The sequence below is a fragment of the Anabrus simplex genome, chromosome 2 (genome assembly GCF_040414725.1).
Source record: "Anabrus simplex isolate iqAnaSimp1 chromosome 2, ASM4041472v1, whole genome shotgun sequence".
NCBI classification, from domain to species: domain Eukaryota; kingdom Metazoa; phylum Arthropoda; class Insecta; order Orthoptera; family Tettigoniidae; genus Anabrus; species Anabrus simplex.
Window position 1 is genome coordinate 848226917 of NC_090266.1, and position 25989 is coordinate 848252905.

Sequence of the window (25989 nt, forward strand, 5' to 3'; positions counted from 1 at the left end):
CTCCCGCCCCCCAAGATGGTTCCCCCCAATACGCATTTATCTTTGTTTTAAAGGAGATCCATACCAATTTTCACGCCTGTAACTACTTTAGTTTTTATTAGATGTATGTATTCTCATACAATTAAGTCAATTAATTTTTCAATTCTTTCACACACACACCCCCCCCAATCCTTCACTGGTTTTTCCGAGAATTCGTGTTTCTTTACTTTTAAAGCAGATTCCAAATATCAAATATAACGCTTGTAACATCTTCATTTTTGAGATATCAGTAGCCTAATTAAAAGAAATCAACACCATTTTCAGTCACTTTTACCAACTCCCCCTTCCACCCAAGTGGTATTTCCGAAAATTAAAAATACACGTTTCTTTATTTTTAATAGAGATAAAAAATACCATTTTCACATGTTGAGTTTTTTGCTATATACTGTAGAAATTCTCATTTTAAAATTTCACCCCTTTATATTTCCCCTTAAGGGGATTTTCCAAAAACAAATCACCTATGTTTCCTTACATTTACAGGAAATTCCAAATACCCACTTTTTAAGTCTAACATTTTACGTTTCTCAGATATTCTGTATATATAGTCTTTCGAAAAATTCACCCCAATTTGTCACTACTCTGCCATTAATTGGATTTTCCAAAAAAAAAATTACGTGTTTCTTTATTTTTAAAGGAGATCCCATATACAAATTTTCAGTTCTGTAATATCTACAGTTTCTGAGTATGTATCCTGATTAAAGGCATTCAACCCTTTTACAACCCTCCTTTTGGGATTTACAGAAAACAAAAAATAAGTGTTCCATTATTTTTAAAGGATATTCTAAATACCAATTTTTACATCTGTAAGCTTTTAAAGTTTTAAGATGTAGACACACTCATTTTAAAAATTCACCCCCCTTTTCATCCCCCATTTTTGGATTTTCCAAAAACGAAAAAAAAATACCTGCTTCTTTATTTTTAAAGTAGACCCCAAATACCAATTTTCAGGTCTGTGATATCTTCAGGTTCTGAAATATAAGTAGCCTCATTAAAGGCATTCAACCCCTTTTTCATCCTTTTCCACCCTTCCCATTGGGATTTTCCAAAAACAAAAAAATACATGTTTCTTTATTTTTAAAGGAGATTCTAAATACCAATTTCTACATCTATAAACTTTAAAAGTTTTGAGAGATACACTCATTTTAAAAATTCACCCCCTTTTCACCCCGCGCCCCCAATTAATTGGATTTTCCTAAAACAAAAAATACGTGTTTCCTTATTTTTAAAGGAGATTCTAAATACCATTGTTTACATCTATAAACTTTAAAAGTTTTGAGATATAGATGCACTCATTTTAAAAATTCACCCCCCTTTTCACCCTCCCATTAATTGGATTTTCCAAAAAGAAAAAAAGTACGTGTTTCTTTATTTTTAAAGGAGATTCCAAACACCAATTTTCAGGTCTGTAATATCTTCAGTTTCTGAGATATAAATATCCTCATTAAAGGCATTCAACCCTTTTTCACCCCTTTTCACCCCTCCTACCGGGATTTTCCGAAAACAAAAAAATATGCGTTTCTTTATTTTCAATGAACATTCTAAATACCAATTTTTACATCTGTAAACTTTAAAAGTTTTGAGATATAGATGCACTCATTTTAAAAATTCACCCCCCTCTTCATCCTCCTATTAATTGGATTTTCCAAAAAGAAAAAGAAAAAAAAAAACGTGTTTCTTTATTTTTAAAGGAGATCCCAAACACCAATTTTCAGGTCTGTAATGTCTTCAGTTTCTGAGATATAATAACCAGTATCCTGATAAGGGCATTCAACCCCTTTTTCACTGTTTTTCACCCCTCCTATTGAGATTTTCTGAAAACAAAAAAATATGTGTTTCTTTATTTTTAAGGAAGATTCTAAATACCAATTTTTACATCTGCAAACTTTTAAAGTTTTGAGATATAGATACACTCATTTTAAAATTTCAACCCCCTTTTCACCCCCTTAGCGAAGGAATATCCAAAAATCTTCTCTTAGCGAGCACCTATATCTTAATATGTATCTATGCCCAAAATTTAATTTCTTTACGTCCAGTAGTTTTGGCTCGGCGATGATGAATCAGTCAGTCAGTCAGTCAGTCAGTCAGTCAGGACAAGTTATTTTATATATATAGACTAGCAAGATACCCGTGCTTCGCTACGGTAATATACTGAAATTTATAATTGAATGCTTATCGTTTTATATACAACACGCCGATATTCGTGATCTGACTCGTTTACTGAGAGATTACGGCAACGTTCCTCCCATTTTTCAATCTTTCTTTCCAGCAATCGATTTCGTATTTCCCGGGCTAGGTCCAGGTATTCCACCCGGTCAGTGGGTTCCTAAATCTTTGCCATGCTTTCCTATAAGCATTTTTAATGTGGATCAAATCCTTGAGGAGATCCGGCGTGGTGTCCTCTTGGGTGCCTTGGCGGTACTGAACCGGCGGCCGGACTGCAATCGTAGTCATTACCCGTCCAGGACCCGTTTCCAGCACGGTCCGCACATGTTGACGACGGTCCAGGATATTATTATTATTATTATTATTATTATTATTATTATTATTATTGTTATTAGGGTGGTTGAAATTAATTGAATTTAGGTATTATTATTATTATTATTATTATTATTATTATTAAGATGATTATTATTATTATTATTATTATTATTATTATTATTATTATTATTATTATTATTATTATTATTATTGATGTTCTTGACCCCACAGCAATATGCAAGACCGCTACTTGGCGGTAAAATACATCTGCTGCCATTGTCATTGCTAACAATGTGACCAGCACCATTGTTGAGCGTAGGCAAGTGTGCGGAATTTCTGGCGATACGAATGACATACCTCCGTGTATTATTGACCTTATTATAGAGGTGAACAATTTGACGGCCAATCTCATTCCTATCGTTTATTTCAAATGAGTTTAAAATTTTATTTATATGCCAGGAGAATCTACTCTAATCTAAGAACGTTCTCCGAAGGAAAATATGGCTGTTGAAAAAGAACCCAGGAAAGATTAAAAATGATCGGTTTATGATCAGAATAAGTACATCGCAAGTCTACAGCCTGTTTCCTATCATTTGACAGGATCAGTGATGGAATGAATAAAGCCCCATCTAGCGGCGACAATAGGAATTGTGCCGGCTGCCGAAGCTCCCCTCTGGGGCAATGATCGGTGAGTGACAAATGAAATGAAATATTGGACAGTGTTGTTGGAATGAATGATGACAGGGAAAGCCGGAGTATCCGGAGAAAAACCTGTCCCGCCTCCATTTTGTCCAGCACGAATCTCACATGGAGTGACCGGGATTTGAAACACGGAACCCAGCTGTGAGAGGCCGGCGCGCTGCCGACTGAGCAACGGAGGCTCCTTATAAGTACATTACGAACAGTAAAATCAATTGGTCTCACCTCCTTTTACACCCCACCGCCGTTAAGTTTATTTACCCCCACCCTCCAAAAAATTAAAAGAAGGCGTGTTTCTTTATGTTTAAAGGAGATTCCAAATATCAATGTTCACGTTTATTACCTTCAGTTTTGAGATATAAGTATCCCCTTAAAAATAATTCACGTTTTTAACTTCCTTCCACACTCCCCCCCCCCCTCCCTCACAAAGTGATATTAAAGCAAAAAATACTTGTTCCTTTAATAGTAAAGGATCTTCTAAATACCAATTATCACCACCCTAACCTCTTCAGTTTTTTATTTATGTGTCCTCATGAAAGGAATTCAACTCCTTTTCACTCCCGCCCCCCCCCCCCAAGATTGTTTCCCCCCAAAACGCGCTTTTATTTGTTTTTAAAGGAGATAAAAATACCAATTTTTACGTCTGTAACAACTTTATTTTTTATTAGATGTATGTATTCTCATACAATTTAGTCAATTAATTTTTTCTATCCTTTAACACTCCAAATCCCCTTCATTGGATTTTCCGAGAATACGTGTTTGTTTACTTTTAAAGCAGATTCCAAAAATAAAATTTCACGTGTGTAACATCTTCATTTTTGAGATATCAGTAGCCTAATTAAAAGAATTCAACACCATTTTCAGTCACTTTTACCCCCACCCCCCACTACCCAAGTTGTATTTCCGAAAACTAAAAATACACTTTTCTTTATTTTTAATAGGATAAAAAAATGACCATTTTTCACTTCTGTACATGTTAAGTTTTTTGAGATATACTGTAGAAATTCTCATTTTAAAATTTCACCCCATTTTAGTTCCCCTTAAGTGCAGTTCCCAAAGACAAATCACCTATGTTTCTTTACACTTGCAGGAGGTTCCAAATACCCATTTTTTACGTCTGTAACATTTTACGCTTCTCAGATATTCTGTAGATTTAGTCTTTCAAAAATTCACCCCAATTTGCCACTCCTGTTTAACCGCCATTAATTGAATTTCCCAAAAGCAAAAATATACGTGTTTCTATATTTTTAAAGGAGATCCCATTTACAAATTTTCAGTTCTGTAATATCTTCAGTTTCTGGGATATATGTATCCTCATTAAAGGCATTCAACCAATTATTCACCCTTTTACACCCCTCCTATTGGGATTTAGAGAAAACAAAGAAATACGTGTTCCTTTATTTTTAAGGGAGATTCTAAACACCAATTTTTACATCTGTAAACGTTTAAAGTTTTAAGATGTAGACACACTCATTTTAAAAATTCACCCCCCTTTTCACCCCCCATTATTTGGATTTTCCAAAAACGAAAAAATACCTGTTTCTTTATTTTTAAAGTAGATCCCAAATACCAATTTTCAGGTCTGTAATATCTTCAGGTTCTGAAATATAAGTAGCCTCATTAAAGGCATTTAACCTATTTTTCACCCTTTTTCACCCTTCCTATTAGGATTTTCCGAAAACAAAAAAGGACGTGTTTCTTTATTTTTAAAGGAGATTTCTAAATACCAAATTTTACATCTATAAACTTTAAAAGTTTTGAGATATAGATACACTCATTTTAAAAATTTCATCCCCCTTTTCACCCCCCATTATTTGGATTTTCCCAAAACGAAAAAATACCTGTTTCTTTATTTTTAAAGTAGATCCCAAATACCAATTTTCAGGTCTGTAATATATTCAGTTTCTAAGATATAAATATTCTCTTTAAAGGCATCCGAACCCGTTTTTCACCCCTTTTCACCCCTCCTATTGGGATTTTCCGAAAACAAAAAAATACGTGTTCCTTTATTTTTAATGAAGATTCTCAATACCAATTTTTTACATCTCTAAACTTTAAAACTTTTGAGATATAGATGCACTCATTTTAAAAATTCACCCCCCTTTTCACCCTCGCATTAGTTGGATTTTCCAAAAACAAAAAAATATGTGTTTCTTTATTTTTGAAAGCGATCAAAAGTACCAATTTTGAGGTCTGTAATATCTTCAGTTTCTGAGATATATGTATTCTCTTTAAAGGCATTCAACACATTTTTCACCCCTTTTCACCCCTCCTATTGGGATTTTCCGAAAACATAAAAATACGTGTTCCTTTATTTTTAATGAAGATTCTAAATACTAATTTTTACATCTCTAAACTTTAAAACTTTTGAGATATAGATGCACTCATTTTAAAAATTCACTCCCCCCTTTCACCCTCGCATTAATTGGATTTTCCAAAAACAAAAAAATTTGTGTTTCTTTATTTTTCACAGCGATCAAAAGTACCAATTTTGAGGTCTGTAATATCTTCAGTTTCTGAGATATAAGTAGCGTATCCGGATTAAAGGTATTCAACCCCTTTTTCACCCTTTTTCACCCCTCCTATTGGGATTGTCTGAAAACCAAAAAATATGTGTTTCCTTATTTTTAAAGAACATTCTAAATACCAATTTTCACATCTGTAAACGTTTAAAGTTTTGAGATATAGACACACTCATTTTAAAATTTCACCCCCCTTTTCACCCCCTTAGCGACGGAATATCCAAAAATCCTCTCTTAGCGAGCACCTACATCTCAATATGAATCTATGCCCAAAATTTCATTTCTTTATGTCCAGTAGTTTTGGCTCGGCGATGATGAATCAGTCAGTCAGTCAGTCAGTCAGTCAGGACAAGCTACTTTATATATATAGATTATGCCCTTGAAAATTTTAAGTGTCACTTCCTAGCCCTATCATGGAGTCTTTAAATTTATGTTTACAATTGAGCATCCCCCACTTTATTTTTGCATGCCCCGTTCACCCCTGTGTTCACTGATGCCTCTACATTTATACTGAGATTTATGATTTTGATGACTTAAAATATGAACCGACACCCCGGAGATCAATGGTAGTATGGGACTCAGAAGGGTGGACGGGTGCAATACCGGTAAAAAAAAAAAAAAAAAGAAAACTGTCCAACACGAGAAGGGCAGGGCATTAAAATACGCTTGTGCCAGACTGGAATAGACCGTCACTAGTCACTTCTGGGCTGATTCTCTCAATGAACTAGTGCAGTGGTATTTCCTACTGGCTGATAACAGCACACTGCCCAGTGTTTGGAATGCCTGGTTTTGCAATAGGAAGCCTGCTACTTGAGTAGCTGACATCTTTATTTCTAAGTGCATCCAGAGCTGCGTGATGGATGTTTGAAGAAGTAGTGCATCAAATACGTGAACATTTCTTTTCCTCCACCTTGGACCCAAAAATATTGGGAGGCGTAAATTATACAAGGCCGTTAATTATGCGAGAAAATTTAGTACTATAGAGTTCAATAACATACCTAGAAGAACTACAGCTTGACCTAGTATCTTCACTTGGGATTCTAACAGAACAATCAATCAATCAATCAATCAATCAATCAATCAATCAATCAATCAATCAATCAATCAATCAATCAATCAATCACTACTGATCTGCATTTAGGGCAGCTGCCCAGGTGGCAGATTCCCTATCTGTTGTTTTCCTAGCCTTTTCTTAAATCATTGCAAAGAAATTGGAAATTTATTGAACATCTCCCTTGGTAAGTTATTCCAATTCCTAACTCCCCTTCCTATAAACGAATATTTGCCCCAGTTTGTCCTCTTGAATTCCAGCTTGATCTTCATATTGTGATCATTCCTACTTTTAAAGACACCACTCAAACTTATTTGTCTACTGATGTCATTTTACGCCATCTCTCCATTGGCAGCTTGGAACATACTACTTATGATAAAGATGTTGATTTCGAGCAGCTCGTCTCCTTTCTCCCAAGTCTTCCCAGCCCAAACTTTGCAACATGTTTGTAATGCTACTCTTCTGTCAGAAATCATCCAGAACAAATCAAGCTGCTTCTCTTTGGACTTTTTCCAATTCTTGAATCAAGTTATCCTGATGAGGGTCCCATACTCTGGAACCATACTCTAGTTGGGGGTTTTACCAGAGACTAATATGCCACGCCTTTATGTCCTTACTACAACGCTTAAATACCCTCATAACCATGTGCAGAAATCATTAACCTTTATTTACAATCATATTTACGTTATTTCCCACATGAAGCTCTTTCTATATCTTAACACCTAGGTACTTACTGTACAATGATCCCCCAAAAGGAACTTTCTTCCCATCAACACAGTAATTAAAACTGAGAGAACTTTTCCTATTTGTGAAACTCACAACCTGACTTTTAACCCCGATTATCATCATACCATTGCCTACTGTCCATCTCACAACATTATCGAGGTCATTTGCAGTTGCTCACAATCTTGTAACTCATTTATTACTCAGTACAGAATAACATCATCTTCAAAAAGCCCTATCTCTGATTCCACATCTTTACTCATATCATTTATATATATATATAAGAAAACATAAAGGTCCAATAATACTGCCTTGAGGAATTCCCCTTTTAATTATTACAGGGAAAGATAAAGCTTCGCCTACTCTAATTCTCTGAATTCTGTTTTCTAGAAATATAGCCATCCATTCAGTCACTCTTTTGTCTAGTCCAACTGCACCCATTTTTGCCAGTAGTCTCCCATGATCTACCCTATCAAATGCCTTAGATAAGTCAGTTGCAATACAGTCCATTCAACCTCCTTAATTTCTCAGCCACCGGGCGAGTTGGCCGTGCGCCTAGAGGCACGCGGCTGTGAGCTTGCATCCGGGAGATCGTGGGTTCGAGCCCCACTGTCGGCAGCGCTGAAGATGGTTTTCCGTGGTTTCCCATTTTCACACCAGGCAAATGCTGGGGCTGTACCTTAATTAAGGCCACGGCTGCTTCCTTCCAACTCCTAGACCTTTCCCATCCCATCGTCGCCATAAGACCTATCTGTGTCGGTGCGACGTAAAGCAACTAGCAAGAAGAAGAATTTCTCAGCCATGATTCAACTCCTATTACAATATCAGGAAAGTATATATCCATTAAATTACTTAAATTCTATTCCTTTCTTTACAATACTTCTACAGTTCAACACTAAAATTTTTATGTCATCACTACCTGACTTCCAGATCCCTGTACCCTTATCACCGCCCCCTAGACCACCCCGTTTCCCTGAATGTACCTCCTTATAACCCTTCTAAACAAATATCCTAACTTACATGTACCACTGCGGTTTAAGCGAAGGCCATCTGAGCGCATATCTCTATCACTTACTCACTCATTAGGATCTAGAAATCCTACTCCCAGTTTCCTACATACCCATTCCATACTCTCATTTAAATGCCCAATCACCTCCCAGTCAGTATCCCTCCTACACAGTATTCCACTGATAACAATCTCCACTTTTGCAGTTTTGCGTCGAATAAAACTATCTGCTTGTATCCCAGAACATCAGAGGCTAATTTTGTATTTTAAGCATATTCTGAGTGTTGAAGAGGAGCATGACACCCCTTGTTTTGAAAATCATTTCTACACACAGAGTTTGAAAAATACTTCAGTTTGTGTGTGTCTTGATTCCCATATTGACAAAAAATGACCATTTCAACCAGCTTTAAAATTGTACTTTCCCATTATTAACACTTCTGTTCAGAGAACAGCAGCCAACCATTCCAATATAAATCCTTAAAGGAAAAAATAGAATAAAGTGAAAAAGTATATATTACAGAAACAAAAAAAAAAATCTATTTTAAATTGTTCTGCTGAGAAATGTAACTCAAGGTCAGTTTCTTGAAAGTTTCATGAAGAACACACACACAACAATTTCTGTGTTCATGACACAGATATTCATATCACAAGAAACTTCAGAAGGAAGTTATATATTGATCAACCTTAAATATAATGACAAACCGCATATTTTTATTGTATATGGAGAACAACACCTCACACAATTCTTCTACTCCAACCCCACATCTTTGAAATTCTTTGCCTGCTATAGGCAAGAAAGCTAGAAAAAAGACTTATTCTAGAGACTGCGATACTAACCCCTCAAAAAAGAGAGAGAGAGCTAGAAAAGGGACCAACTACTAGGCCTGCCATTCCAAGTAAGAAATGTACACTCAGCATGCATAGCTAGCTGTGAATAAGTGAATGAAGAAGAATTAAATTTTCTTACATAGGCTTGTAGTCTGAAAACTGAAAAGAATGATTATATTAAAAATGTATAAATCACAATTACCATAATTTCCTCAATGACCTCAACTTAAAATTACATTAACCAGGGCAACACAATATCTCCTCAATAGAGAGAATACTGTATTTCTTCTCTATGAATAATCTACTCATATTAGCCAAATGTATATGCAAACATTCATAATGACAGATTGTGGTGTTTCCTCCTGTGAGAGAAACATTAAACAACTGGATATTTCGAATGGTGCTTGCTACTTTTGATGAATACAGAAGATACCGCATTTATGCAAATAATCCCCGCACCCTAATTTTGGGAAGGCTCATTTTGAAAAAAATTAAATGAACTAAAATTCCTTTCATCGAAAGAGTAACATAGGTATAAACAAACATTTCATTTCACTCCACGAGGTCCATGTGTTCTTTACGCAAATATGAACATATTAATTTACGGATATAGCAGCTTTGCCCGAGATGAATAAAAATACATTATCACTGCTATGAATGCCATGAAAATTAGCAAGTAGGCCTGCTTATATGGCAGGTATTTCATAAATCTGAATTTGCAATAGGCTCGATTCCCTGTAGATCAGAATATTCGTTGTCTCTTGCATCACTAAAATCCTTTCGCAAATTACTAATTCCTCACACTCCACGTCCAAAACACTTCTCACACGGGGACTCTTTTTACTCGGATAGAAACACAACCAGCGGTGGATAATTCTTTTCGTGAAATGTAAACGCTCAAAACAGACACACCGGCGAACTCAACTGTTAGTTTCTAGGTACTGTAAAACCACGTTATCACGCGATTTCAAATTAACAGCCAACTCGTAATTCAGAAATGCCAACTCTTGCCACGTAAAAAAATATTCTGATGCCCACTACTGCATGCAATTAACATTGATTCACAGTTTAAACCTTTCAAATGCCATGGAAAAGATCTATTTCCAAAATATACCCAACAAGGTGCATTTACATTATTCAAATAATGTACTTGGATAACTCACTGGCAAACATAATGCAATGAAGGGAAAAAAAAAAAGCAAGACTAGGACAAATTATGCTATCTCCCGCGCGCAAGTGTTTTATTTTTTTGGTTTACTGTACTGTTTGCATTTTTGGATGCCTTGTACTTGCACGGAAAATGCCAGACGCCCTTAAAACATTGTGGCTTATTGAACTTTCCTATGACAAAGGGAGGAAGTCTTTCGCTTCCGTCTGCTTTGTATTACACTACGTGAACCCATCTCCTTTAAAACCATAAGTCCGTCTGGGCTCGGCAGTAATTAAAAAACAAAAAAACAGTTGCATCGGCAATGACAATATTGTTCGAAGTGATAAATATCATTATTGATCCGTATTGAAGATACTATATGCAGGATGCTAAATAGTTTATTATGTCACCTATTCAATACATTAGATATATATATATTCAACACATTAGATGTATTGAATAGGTGACATAATAAACTATTTAGCATCCTACAATGACAATATTGTTCGGTACGTACGAATTGATTATAATTATGAGCCACGCTTTTTCGCCTACTGTCGGCATCGCTAGTCTTCGCAGATTCCGCTTCTCCGAACACTGCCTGCTAGGTGATATTATGGTGTTCCTTAAAATGCCGAATACAGAATAATATGTGATTTCACTCGAACTTACCCACTATGAAACACACTACAGACACACCGAAGTGACTGAAAGTGCGGAAAGCTACCCCAGCACGGAAGACGAGTTCTATCATTACGCGGAGAAATTTTTAAAAATTACTCTGTAAAATACTATTTTTTTAAGTAAAGGCTGTTTATAATTAAATGTCTGAGTAGTTTTCCGTTTAAATATGACATATGGGGACAGTTTTATTCCATCTGCGGTTACATAAAGGATAACTGTACACCTAACATAAAAAACCGGGTTAGCTAGGAGCGTGTTGCCAACTTTGACGCAAATAAAACCTGCACCCCAATTACGTGCCTCAATTTGTGTAAAAAAAAAAAAATATGCGGGGATTATTTGCGTAAACACAGTATTTTCTGGGTTTGTTCTATATTCTTTCTATATTCACTCTGACAGCAGCCACAAGAGTTTAAGAAAAATAAAACACAACTAATAAATATTTAAGTTAAATTTGGAAGGAGGAGGTACCGAGGAAGTGACTGATATTCAAGATGTGCTATACACCCATATTGACATATATAACTAAGGTATAAAAAAGGTATATAAAAGTAAATTCCCACCTTCCACTACTTATCAGTTTCTCATAGCTAGTTTATAATTTACATAACATAATCCAGCTTAATCTCCGAGTATAATACTAAATAGAACATGTTTCGTTATAATTATGGAACATCTTCAGCTAAAAGATTTAACAAAAATTTACAAGACAAATAAAACATTTGTGATGGTTATGATAATAATGACAGGATAAAATGTTCGATCATGTTGGGTTAAAAATTTCCAAAACATAAAATTTCAAATGAAGAAGAAGGTATTATCATCTGGCTAAGGTTTGTTGATGACATTTTTGCAATTCTTGATGAACAAATCAATAGAGTGCTAATTTAATAGATCAAATTAATAGTTTAGACCCTTTCATAAAATTCACATTAGAAACCGAGAACAATAAAAAACTAAATTTCCTGAATCTAACCATTGAAAGAAAAGAAGAAAATTTATCCTTCTCAATCTTTAGAAAACCAACCCAAACCATAAATACCATATGAAAAGATTCATACCATCCTGAAGCATATAAAAGGAGTTCCTTTTTAAGCATATTAAATAGATCCTTTAACATCTTCTTGTCCAAAAACGATTTCCAAAAAAAATAAATCTCATTTACAAAATAGCGATAAGCAAAGGATACACAAAACACTACATAGATAGATTAATTAATAAAATAAAGAGTAAACCTCAAACACAGCAGAAAAAAAAGAGCATAAAAAGAAAAACTTTGCCACATTCACCTGTTGCACGTTATAACTTTCATATTAGAGCCCGTATTGTCCAAGTATCAACTTGTGAAAATTTTAATTTATATTCCACCTTAACAATACTGTAATTGTCTTTATTAGACTATGTCAAATTATACACATGACACATGTTTCGTCCTCTTATGGGACATCTTCAGTCACAAATACATGACATTGAAAAATAAGGTGAGGATACGTTGAAATAAGTAAATGAAAAGTCTTTGGATCTTGTGACGCGGCGTGATGGCATCTTGTCAATCTTGAACGTTAAATTGGTGCGGCATGAACATGATATGAAGCATGAAGTCCAGTTAAAATCACAGATTAAAATGTTGTTAAAAACAACGAATTGTCCAATTGTAAAACAACATGAGTGGCTGTGTGAATAAAATTATATGCATTTTGTACATAAAACAGTGTGATGGTAATGCCACATCAAAATAGCTTTCTTGATTAGAAGGTGGAATTATACTGATGATGCAAGTTGAACTTGATTATGTGTTGACAATAGGGGCCTAAAAAAGAAAAGGAAGAAATATGTATGAACTAAAGAACAAATTCAATTAAAACGTGACCTAAGTGCCCATCGGGTCAGTCACCTCCATGCCCGTCCTACATCGACCACTCCACCTCAAGTGCTAAAGCTACCTGAGTGATGTCCTCGAAGGTCGTTGAGGACTGACTGTGAGGGAAGGTTGAGGGGAGTTTGATGTAAGGGGAGAGGTGTAAGGTGAAGCATTACTCATGCGCCTTTGTGAAAAGATTTTATTGAGCAACTCCTCGAAAAGTATACTGATTTCCTCCGATATCGCATTAAGATTATAAATCGGGTTGCATTTCTGATCAATATTTATAAAAATGTTTTCTAAAATATTCAACAGATTTCCTTTCTTACATAAATGGAGGATCTGAAGGTCTTGTTTTATGCCCGTAAATGTACGATTGGTATCGTCCATATGAGAACAGAATGCTGAGAATCTGCCGTACTTTGACGCATTAACACGTTCAGTATACCTTACGTTAAAATTGCGGCCTGACTGTCCAATATAACTGGCGGAACACTGCTGGCACTTTAATTTGTAAACACCTGATTTCTGAAGTTTGCTGTTACAGTTATTGACAGTGTGCTGATTAAAGAAAGATGAACGTTGTCTTAAAAGAAACTTTCATACTAAGTTTCTTGAAAACATTCGTGATTTCGTATATTTTACTGTGACTATAGGTGAAATGGGCGTAACTATCTTCTTTCTTTTTGGTATCCTTGGTTAATGTGGAAGTTATGTCTTCTAAAGTTTGCTAATAATTTTATCCACAAATTGCCTGTTGAACCCATTGCTTTCTGCTATAAAATAAATAGTACCCAATTCATTTTTACGATCTACTTCTGATATGGGTATATGATAGGCTCTGTAAATCATAATGTAAAAGGAGGCCCTCTTATGTGCTGCCAGGTGTACGGAATTTTGTCTAATTACGTTCGCCGTTTGAGTGGGTTTCCTGGATATTTTAAACCTAAGTTTATTAGAGTCATTAATAATTGTAACATCAAGAAAATTTAACGCTTTATTATTTTCACGTTCAAAAGAAAATTTAATCTGTGAATCCATATTGTTTAATTGTTCTAATACCTCCTCTCTATTAGTAATGCTATGATCAATTATTGTAAACATATCATCTACGTATCTCAACCACCTTATTATTCCTTTAGTGTTGTTGATCTTTTTTTTTTTTTTCTATTTTGCTTAACGTCGCACTGACACAGATATGTCTTATGGCGATGATGGGATAGGAAAGGTCTAGGAAGTGGAAGGAAGCGGCCGTGGCCTTAATTAAGGTACAGCCCCGGCATTTGCCTGGTGTAAAAATGGGAAACCACGGAAAACCATCTTCAGGGCTGCCGACAGTAGGGCTCGAACCCACTATCTTCCGATTACTGGATACTGGCCGTACTTAAGCAACTGCAACTATCAAGCTCGGTGTGGATTTTATTATTTTCAAGAAGATCCATATAAATTTCCGCCATAATTCCCCCATAAATTCAAATTTTCACATTCACCTATAATAATGTAAACATTTACCAGATTATCAATATTTTTAAGAGACTTAACTTCAACATAGACTTTTGCACCAATAACAATAATCGTTTAATTTTCAATTACCAGAGCATTGCAAATAATAACAGATATTCAAATTCAGGGATACATAAACTTAAGTGTACAAATTGTGCCAATTCTTACATTGGGCAAACAGGACGGAGTTTCTTAGTAAGATACCAGGAACATGTTAATGCCGAGAAATATAGGAAATACTCTGCCATGAGTCTACATATGACTGAATATAAACACAATTTTACGACAATAGAAAAAGACTTGACCATTTTACAAACGTTAAAGGAAGGTAAATTAATGAATATTCTGGAAAATATTTATGAGATAGATCAGAAGGAAAACCCAGCCAGAATATTAACGAAATAACAGATAATATCAATATATTGTTAGAAGAAGCTACCAAATTGGATTTATCTACGAAAGCCATCAAAAAAGATCCAGAAAAACATCCAATATGCCTCCCCTCCGTTAGCTCCACCCTACACAGCATTCCCCCTACTTCTCCTTCCGCTTTCCCTCGCCTACCACAAGCTCCTCATACACACACAAACTCAGTCAGCTGACGACATGGCGTATGGGAGCATAAGGGAGGACACACAACATAAGGACGCAGAACATAACACAACAGACATTAGGTAAATCATTTCACGTATCCTTATAAACCTAACCAACATACCGTATTTACCTGAATAATCCCCGCCGTCAAATAATGCCCGCACCCTCATTTTAGGAAGGCTCATTTTGAAAGAAAAAAAAAATGAATTAACATTCCTCCCATCGAAAGAATAACGTAGGCATAAACAAATATTTTGTATCAGTCCGCGAGGTCTACGTGGTCTTTACGCAAATATCACTGCTATGAAATATATTTTCCATGAAAATGAGCAAGTAGGCTTACTTTCTAGACAGGTATTTCATTAATCTGAACTTGCAATAGGCTCGATTTCCTGTAGATGGGAAGAATTCTTGTCTCTTGCATCAGTAGAAGCCTCTCCAAAATTATTACAAGTTCGTCACACTCCATGTCTAACGCCCGTAGGCAGCTGGAATATCAAATTGAAAGATAAAATCACAGCGACGAGTAATATGATGGAGATTGTGCAATTAATAAACGTCCTAGACATATTTCCAGGACTACGATGACTCTGATTTTCAGACACATTTTAGGTTATCTAAAGCTTCCGAATATAACCTGGAATTCCCAACACATACGTAGGCCTAAAATGAATTCTCGATTATAGCTAATATCTTGTAAGGTACACGACTGGGTGACTCTTAATGGAGAATTAAGGAATACTGCCTTCTTTTTTGAGTGACGTACAATGTGTAGGCTACAATTGGTTTTCTTATTCCCTTTGTTAATGTTTTCTGCCACCAAGTTCAATAACAATTCACTCTATTGGAAAGTCATATTAGGCTTCTTTCTTCGTTTCTGCTCAATAGTGGACATAATTTATGCAAATTATTTGTAACCCCGAATGGAATCAAAAAATTATTTACAATTCGATAGTGGCGGCAGCATGTAGTCATTTGTTTTCCGTACATCAGCATGAAAAATTTGCGGTTCAAACTTAGACTGAAACGAAAACTCAGTTTTGGTAAACCGAGATAATAAATTCCGTGGTGAATACGGAAGTGAGCATTATCCGAGATAATGACATATCTGAGTTTTGGAAATCGAAGATAACAGCAAAAGTTACCAACGTTGGTGGATACGGGCCTAAAACAATTCTCACACGTGGTCTCTTTTTACTGGACAGTAACACGACCGGTGGTGGATAATTCTTTTCGTGCAATGTGAACACTTGAAATAGACACACCGGCAAAATCTGATGTTAGGTTTGCGATACAGTAAAACCTTGTTAATTCAAAGTCTTTGTAATACAGAAATCGGACTTCCAATTACGTGATTTCGAATTAACAGCCATCTTGTGATTCAGAAATGCCAACCCTCACCAGTTTTCGTGGATTCTGCTTTTCCGCGTACTGCCTGCTACATGATATTGTGGCATTCCTTAAAACGCTGAATACAAAAGAATTATAATTTCACTCTATTTTCAACTATGAAACACACTATAGACACACCGAAGCGAGTGAAAGTGCAGATAGCTACCCCTGCACGTTCCAGAGTCAGCATCAAAAACTAAGTCAGCCAGGAGCATGTTGGCAACCTTGACGCAAATAAAACCTGCACCCCAATTTCGTGCCTCAAAATTTTTTAAAACATATGTGGGGATTATTCGTGTAAATACAGTATATGCTCTCAAGGTTTTCTTCTTTAAAATACCACCCTTCTTATTTAATTTTTTTTCTCGTTTCAGGCTTATTTCAATAGTCAAACTTCAAATACGGTTATTTTCAAGAGTTCCCCCAAGGATCATATTTTAAGAAAATCTTCTATATTCTTAATTTTACCTTCAAGATTCAACAAGCATACATATACTTCTCCAGCCTTAAAAGAAGACCCCTGACGTTGATTTTATTCATTAACTTGGACACTGACTTGTTGGGAATTTTTAACCCAACATGAACAAACATTTTATCTTATCATCCATTATCATAATTATCACAAGTGTTTTATTTGTCTTGTCAACTTTTGTTAAATCTTTTAGCAGATGATGTTCCATAACTGGAATGAAACATGTTCTATTTAGTATTATACTCAGAGATTAAGCTGGATTATGTTATGTAAATAATAAACTAGCTATACGAAACTTACAAGTATTGGAAAGTGGGAATCTCCTTGTGACATAACCTTAGTTGTATTGAGCCAATATGGGACAAAATATGAGATTTATAAGCTATTGACATATGTGGCAAGGCCAGGACTGTGAAAAAAAGACAAGAGAGTAAAATTCAAGCCAGTAAATTGAAATGCCAAAGAAGTGTGACAGGAATGACAGAGAGAGAAATGAAGATGTCAGCAAGGAAATAGGAGTAGAAAAGTTCAACTACAGAACTGAGAAGAATAGATATGTAAAGAGAATGGAGACAGGAAGGATACCGAAACAGATGATGGAGGCTAAGTTTAAGGGAAAGAGAGCAAGACAGAGACCCAGAGCAAGATGGATACACTTGATCAAGAGCAGTATACGAGGAGGGAACCTGGAATGGGAACAGAATTACAGAAAGAGAGGTAGATGGAGGAGTACTATAATTGCCCCAACCTGGCTGGAGCTGGATAAGGGGAAATGATGACAATGATGATTATGATGATGAAAATAGCCTAAAATATCATGAGCAACTGACTTACCAGTAATACAGTTTCATGGAAATGAGATACACAGAAGAAAATATGGAGGAAGAGTGATTTACTCATGTAAGTTGGTTCCTCTTGGATATTTAATTGAAGAAAAATGGATAACTGACTGATGTCAACTAACCTGGCCTTCCGCTGCTTGTAAGGTGATGTGCTTACTGATCTCGAATAACTGCGTCTATTCTTGCTCCATTTTCTGCCTCTTCGCTCATGAGAACGAGATCTTGTTCGAGTTCGGGAACGAGACCTTGACCGTGACCGAGAGTGTGACAGTGATCTTTCTCTGTAACAATTATAAATAATTTTATTCAAAACTAGACATCAAATATAATATCTTCTGCCCGGCATTTAACAATTAACAAAAACAATAAAATTGTGTTAAAATGACCTTACACTCCCAAGTACCAATGATACACAAAACTATACTACCATGCTGTAAGAAAATATAATACCAATAAACAGGTACTTTAAAGAAAGTGTGTGTTGGCAACCTATTTCCCGAATTCAGAGCAATCTTTAAGAGCACTGGCAGATTTGTTTCATAACTACGTAACAAAAGTATGAAAGTTGTACCAAAAGTAAAATTTTATTTGATTTCTTCTAGCAAGGTCTGTCCTTGATTTTTATTCTCCTAATATGATCAACCTGCAGGAAAAAATTCAATTTAACCATATATTATATCAGTACATACTTATAATAACTCAATCTTTTTTATAATCTCTTTGGGGATATCACGAAATACCTATCTATTACAGGGTGTTCACTGAGAAACAGAACCCACAGATTCTCTAAAAAACGTATTTTAGAAATCTCCTGGGCAGTGTGATTTAATAACAAACCACTATGCTCAAGGATTTTTTTAGAACCCACTTAATACATAGGCCTACAGCATGTGACCTGTTGAGTGGATAGGGACCCAAAGTCACATCTTTCATTTTTGAGATTTTTGTGGTTCTAAAATTGGCATAAGATACGGAACATTAAAAAAAAAAAAAAAAAAAAAAAAAGAGTTCATGCTTCTAGGTACAATACTTCAGATGATATTAATTATTGACTGTTGCTCTTAAGAAAACTGTATTTTGAGAAAAACACAATTACAGCATTCACTCATTTTCTTACCACTTGTACAAAGTTTTCATGACATCAATTGGTGAAGACTCGAATTGTTGCATAACTTAGTTACTGCAAAATTTCCATTGCCGACTTTGGGTCCCTTTCCACGCAACAGATCACATATCAGTAAAATTTCAGGAATGAAATCAGAAGAATTATTGAGGTTCTACAGTTTTCCAGCTATGAATACTTACGCAGGGAATGAAAAATAATAAGGATTGAAAGAAATCAACATAAAATATGAGTATATACACTGACTGAGCAAATGTCATGGGATAGCGGAGCACTGATGCGCAGGTGTGTTGTCTGCGCACCACACGCCCCCTGTGCCAGCGGCAGTTGCATAGGAGACCTTGTGAGCAGTGGCTGTGCATGTGACAGGTGTAACATGGAACGTCGCCGTGAGCTGACACAGTTCGAACGGGGTATGGTGGTCGGTGCCCGACGGATGGGAAGTGCGATTTCGGAAGTGGTGCAGGAATTCGGCTTTACACGATCAACCGTGTCCAGGGTGTATTGTGAATGGTTGAATGCCGGTGTCACCAGCCACAACAGATGAGCGACCGGCCGTCCAGCCACCCTCGATGACCGTGACCGGCGACATCCGAGACGGATTGTCAATAGTGACAGACAGGCAACTGTGCAACAAATCACAGCTCAATTCAACACAGGCCATGCTAGACACGTCTCCCAGTGGACAATTCGTAGGAACACGGGCTCTATGGGGTATGGGAGCCGGCGCCGCACACGGGTGCCACTGTTAACCCAATGTCATCGGGCATAACGACGCGCATTTGTTTCCAGTCACCAGGGATGGACACTGGAACAATGGGCTTAATGTGATATGGTCGGACGAATCACGATTTCAACTACACCATGCCGATGGGAGACACCATGCATGGTGCAGACCACATGAAGCGATGGATCCCGCCTGCCTCGAAGGTGTGGTCCAGGGAGCTAGCGTCTCTGTTATGGTCTGGGGTGCATTTTCCTGGTATGGAATGGGCCTCCTAGTTGTTCTGGAAGAGACTTTGAATGGTACGCGGTATGTTGAGCTGCTCGGAGACCATCTCCACCTATTTTTGGCCTTCCAGCGCCCAGACAGTTCTACGGTGTTTCAAGATGATAACGCGCCGCCACATTGCTCCCACGTCGCCCGGGAATGGTTCCAGGAACATGTAGCGGAGGTCCAATGACTGCCATGGCCACACAGGAGCCCCGATATGAAACCTATCGAGCATATCTGGGATGTCCTGGAAAGCAGTCTCCGTGCCATGGATCCTGCACCCATGAACAGACCAGCATAGGCGGCCACTCTGCAAACGATTTGGTGTCAGCAGCGTCCAGAGGACTACCAGGGACTTGTCGACTCACTTCCATGGCATCTCACTGCAGTTCGCAGGGCCAGAGGAGGCCCCACACGCTATTAGGTGACTATCCCATGACATTTGCTAAGTCAGTGTACATCACTAATGCAATAATCCAAAAGAATTACAGTGGAAAAGAAGACATCACAAGATATTATTCTTTCAACAGCACAATAGCTTTCCTTTTAAATGCCTATGCATGTAAACCAGAGCCAAGCCAAGATGTGATAAACATACACAATGTACCAATGTGAACAACAACAACATTACTTCAGCTGAAACTGTACAAAACAACAATGGAGCAAAAATCACAAAAATAAACTAGGGGTCCTGTGTTCAAGCTGTTTTAGTAGTGTCCACAATTATACTGATATTGCAAGGCATTGTTGGAGCTGATGGTTGAAACTGCCCCATGCCGTGTGTGAGCAGCTCACTCCAGAGCAAACAAGTGGTTTAGGCTTGTTTCACACCTACCCGGCTGCCGGGTACACGATTGTCAGGGCGAGAAGTGTACGAGACGTTTCACACTTGCCCGGTAAAAGTCGTTGCCATATAAACGGCACCCGGCTGCCGTGCTATTGTAGTAGGAAGCCGGCAGCCCCCACTGTACGGGCGAACAAAACCAGATTGTGAGGGTAGTGGGGGCTGTGAGTCAGTGGAAGTTTACACATCTAGCCAGCAGGGCAGCTCTCTACAGTCTTCTCACGTGTTGTTTCCTTGTTTTTACGCTCTAGTGTATTACGTATTTACTCTTATGGAGGAAATTGACACAGAAATGCTGATTATGTTGGTACATGACCGACCCATATTATGGGACAAAACTCTAGAAGTTTATAAGGACAGAATCCTAACGAAAAATGCTTGGGTAGAAGTGTGTAAGGAATTGAATGCTAGATTTGAAGAAATGGGGGGAAAAGAAAGAAACGAATATGGCAAGTACACAGCTACTCTTTTATTTTATTTATTTTATTTTATAATTATGTTTGTTTCTTCAGATAAAAGCATATGAATACTACATGGATTCTACAAAACTAATAAATATACCAATCTGTTAATGCTTTGAGGACACATTAAATCTTAGATAATTACCATTTTAATGAGCCTATAGGCGTTAAAAAATATTCCATCATAATTTTTCTGATGTTGTTTGCTGGGATTTCCCCATGGCCGCATTCACTTCTCTGTATACTTTGAAGTCCAACTATTGTAAGTGTATCCTCAGTTTCGTAACCGTCCCTTTCAAGAATGAAATTATGCAAAACAACACAAGACTTAACAATATCAATGGCAAAATCAGGATCCAGGTTTATAGCTCTGTGCAAAATTCTCCATTTATTGCTCATAATTCCAAATGAACACTCTACACATCTTCAAGCTCTCGAGAGGCGGTAGTTGAAAACTCTTTTGCAGCTGTCAACTGGTGTCCCGCAAATGGCCGTAGAAGGTGTCTGTGCAGTCCAAACGCTTCATCAGCCATGAAAAAGTATGGTACCTTGGGACTTACTGTACCAGGAAGACATTTCTCTTCTGGAAGTCCAAGTTCATTTTTCAGCAGTGATTTCCACAAAGAACACTCTTGAAATATGGTTGAATCATTGTCTTTACCATAACTGCCAACATCAACGTAAATAAATCTATATCATGAGTCAGTTACAGCCATCAACACGATAGATGAATATCCCTTGTAGTTGTAATACATTGAATTACGCGGATGGACAATGCGAATGTGTTTCCCGTCAACAGCGCCAATGCAATGAGGGAAATTAGCCATTCGTTCAAAATTTTCAGCAATTTCTGCCCAGTGCTGTGAGGTGGGTACAGGTGTACATTCTTGTCGTAGAGACCAAATAGCGTGACATACGCTTCTGACAATTTTACTGATAGTAGAAATGCTGAGCCTGTAACTGTAGTGAAGATCAGTGAATGTACAACCGCTAGCCAGATATCTGCAATAAATATTCCAAATAATTGTAATTTTTCTTGTGTGTTATATAATAAATATATCATCACTATTATTACTATTGTAGTAAATGAGCCTGTTTAACTTTTTTAGCCAAAGCTGTAATGAAGAAGTGGGCGAATAAGCGTGACTCTTTCCAGAAGAATGAAAAAAAAGTACAAAGATTCCACGAAATCATCAGGGAGCGAGAGACAACCACCCAGAACTTACATTTATGACAAACAGATGCAATTTCTGAAAAAAAAAAATATGGAAGGCCGTCGTACATATGACAGCCTCTCCAATGATACCCAAGCCACACAGCCCCCCCCCCCCGAAAATTCTGGTGACGAAACAAGTACGGACACACCCAAAAATACAAGTGAGACATTTGTAGAGCAAGTTGATACATTCAGGAAACCGGCTTCGACAAGAAAGAAGAAACTAAACCCTGTCGAGGTAAAGCTGATTAGCGTCATCACTCAAAAGCCAGATCGACATACGTTATTTATGCAAGGAATAATTCCCTCGCTCGAAACATTTGATGACGATGAAATAATAGAGTTTCAGCTCAAAGTGTTGCAAGCAGTTTCAGACATTAAGAAACGCAAAAAGGCGTCAGCAAATGTGACTCCAGCTTCCCTAACAAGCACTATTCCAACCCCCATACCTAGCACATCAGAGAACATCCATTCACATCAAGGTTCCCAATACCATATTCTACAGTTTCTAACATCCCAACTACAACACACCTCTACTAATGTACAATTCTATGAATATGAGGCACAAAACCTTTTAGAGACAGCTTCCACCTCCCCCAATATGTCAGACTTTTCTGAAGCTTCATCAATGGACTCATTTAATTTTTAAGTAATATTATGTTCTTAGTAAATTATTTGTATTCATAAACTTGTGCATTTATTAATAAAAAATAAAAAATCATAATATTGTTCCACTAACCTACAGACGTGGCCAAATTATTAGAATAAAATTGGATTTTCAGAATTTATTGACATAAATTTTTGTTACATTGACAAATTAGGGAGATTGTTGTTTTTGTACTTTGTATGCCACCCTTTAGACTGAATGAGAGCCTTGATTCGCCTTGGCATCCCATTAATCAGTGTTTGGCATGCATTTCTGACGTCATCGTCCTTAAACCAGATTTCTTGGACCTTAGCAATGAGCTCATCCCGTGTTGTTATTTTGCTCTTCCTCAATTTTTTCTTGACAATAGCCCATAGATTTTCAATGGGGTTAATTTTGGGCTATTTCCAGGCCAATCTAGTAACTCTATGCCCTTCTGTCCAAAAAAATCCATGACTTTTTTTGCTCTGTGGCATGGGGCACCATCCTGCATAAAGATGCAGTCTTCTCCCCCATACCATCGGTCCATTTGCGGTATCAGCTTGTTTTTCAGCACTTTTATGTACTGATCGTGTTTCATTTCCCTGCAACCATGCCATGACATGATACTCCACACCATAATTGCCGTAGGATGTTTCATGGTTTGCTGTATACAGTCGACCTTGAACGCCTCTCCCTCCCTTGGTCTCACATATTGGGTTGTCTCTTCTCCGATGGAGAAGATACTTTCATCGCTGAAGCATACCTGATGAAAGAAATAAAGCTTTCTCTAATAACTGGTCCATTACAGTGTTGTAAAATGTAGCAAACAATGGCAGGTACTTTTGTATTCCATGTAATCATAAAAGTAAATCGAACACACTAGCAGGTTTTAGCTCACAAAATGATTATAAAACCTTTGACATATTACATACCTTCTTCCAGTCATCCGCTGACCAGTTTTGATGAATCTTGGCCCATTTAAGTCGCCGGGAAGCCATGTAAGGTGTAATCTTAGCCTTCTTTCGTGGTCTCTTTGCTTTCAAGCCACTGTTGAACAACTCTCTTCGTACAGATCTGGGGGATATATTAACCCCACATTGCTCCATTGTCTTGCTCAGGTCAGTACTTGTAAGTTTGCGATTACTAATCACAAGATTCTTAAGTTTTCTCATGCTTCTGGGACTCAAAATCTTGCTCGGTCCACACTTGCCTACTCGGTCCTGAGCGTATATTTGTCCACCATTTTCATGTTTTTTAATTCTGTTCACTGAAGTTTGTGAAATACCTAATTTCTGGGCTATTTATTGTTGTGTGTAAATCTTTTCAGCAAGTAAGGTCCTTACTATGCCAATTTTTCTTGAGGAAAGGTCACACTTTTTCCCCATAACCTCAAAATATTTCACTCACACAATAATGGAACACCACTGACTCATCAGGGTTAGAACACACTTTGAATACTTCAAAACACCTTTCAGTTGAACTGTATTACACAAAAACAGTGATTAAATTGCAGTGCAAAACAACAGAAACACAAAAGCCATGGACACTCGGCAGTAGTCACAAGGCGGGAAATCTCAGCTGAACAACATGTGCACTTCATCATTCATTTGTTCTTCGTTCTTGCCAACTGTTGTCGAGCAAAAGTATCCCAGAGGTACAAAATATATCAAGCACCATTATGCCTATCAGAATTAATCCACCACCTATCTACTTATGGGCATATTCAGCCATTTTAGGCACCTTTAGACTGAAATTGAACTTTATTCTAATAATTTGGCCACGTTTGTAACTGTGACTGCCAACATCTGAATAGGCTGGATGCATTCTATGAAGGATGTGTTGCGGCGCTGTATGGAATTTTTTATTTTTTACATGTAGTTCGTCAAAAGTTTGCACACTCATCCTAAAATAGTTGAAAAATTTGTCGCTGTCATTTCTTAAGTCTTCAAAAAGTATAAAGAATGCCCCAACTTCGTCTCTTTTCATATTGACTGGATGCACCCATAGCAGTCTATTTTTTCTCCTTTTCTTCAAACGCGTATACAAGTCCATAAACGCTAGTAATTTATTGCGATCCATTCCAATCCGAGATGTGTACACAACTGCTGCCGTGTGCTTGCCATGTATATGTGAAAACGATTCCCATTCTTGCCGGAGCTGGCTACCGGTTACCCGGCAGCCGGGTAGGTGTGAAACAAGCCTTACATTTCATAGCATATTCATTAAAAAGAAGAGGAAGATTCCAACACCTATGGTTCAAATGAATGGGCAAATTATAAAACTAGTTGATCAAATTGTCCTATTTAAGTGTTGTTCTGGACAGAATTTTCACTTTTAGAGTGCATTTTGATATGTTATCTGCCAAAGCTAGGAAACTATTGTCCGGTTTCACTATTGCTACAGGAAATACCTTGGGTTTGAATCCATATTATTTAAAGGTTATATATTGTCCCTGTCAAATTTGATCATTATTAGATTATTTACTACAGGTCTACATTGAAAATGTTATTGTTCACCAAGAGTTGGATTCATCATTTGGAGAGCTGTGTTAGTGCACCAGACGGATATTTTTTCAATTCAGAGGGAGCGAGTATTGATCCGTCTTCGATTCAGTGCAGGGGTTGATCATGTGACAGACTGGTTTCCAAAGTGAGAAGTACGCGTGTACTGACCAGCGGGCGAGCAGGTGACAAGCTTCTAGAACAGTCACGACCAATTACAAGAGACACTGAACCAATGATCGGCTTTAGAAACGACACATCCCCCGAGCTAAAACTATAAAATCTCGTGCTCGCATTAAATCCCTCTCTTCTTCTGCTTCAGATTCCTGCTTATTCTGTGCTGTGCACTGACAACGTACTTGCTGTTCATCGGGACCA

At 37.2% G+C, this 25989-nt stretch overlaps 1 protein-coding gene and 1 pseudogene across 2 annotated transcripts in view; both read right to left on the reverse strand.

Annotated features, from left to right (window-relative positions):
- Window positions 1-25989, reverse strand: part of LOC136864507 (cyclin-L1) — a 531120-nt gene that overhangs the window by 65617 nt on the left and 439514 nt on the right. For both annotated transcript variants that reach the window (XM_067141567.2, XM_067141568.2), the window contains one exon: window positions 17967-18125. In XM_067141567.2, the coding sequence (XP_066997668.1) occupies window positions 17967-18125 (159 nt within the window). The remainder of the gene's footprint in view (window positions 1-17966; window positions 18126-25989) is intronic.
- LOC137498390 (uncharacterized) lies at window positions 21393-25189 on the reverse strand (annotated as a pseudogene).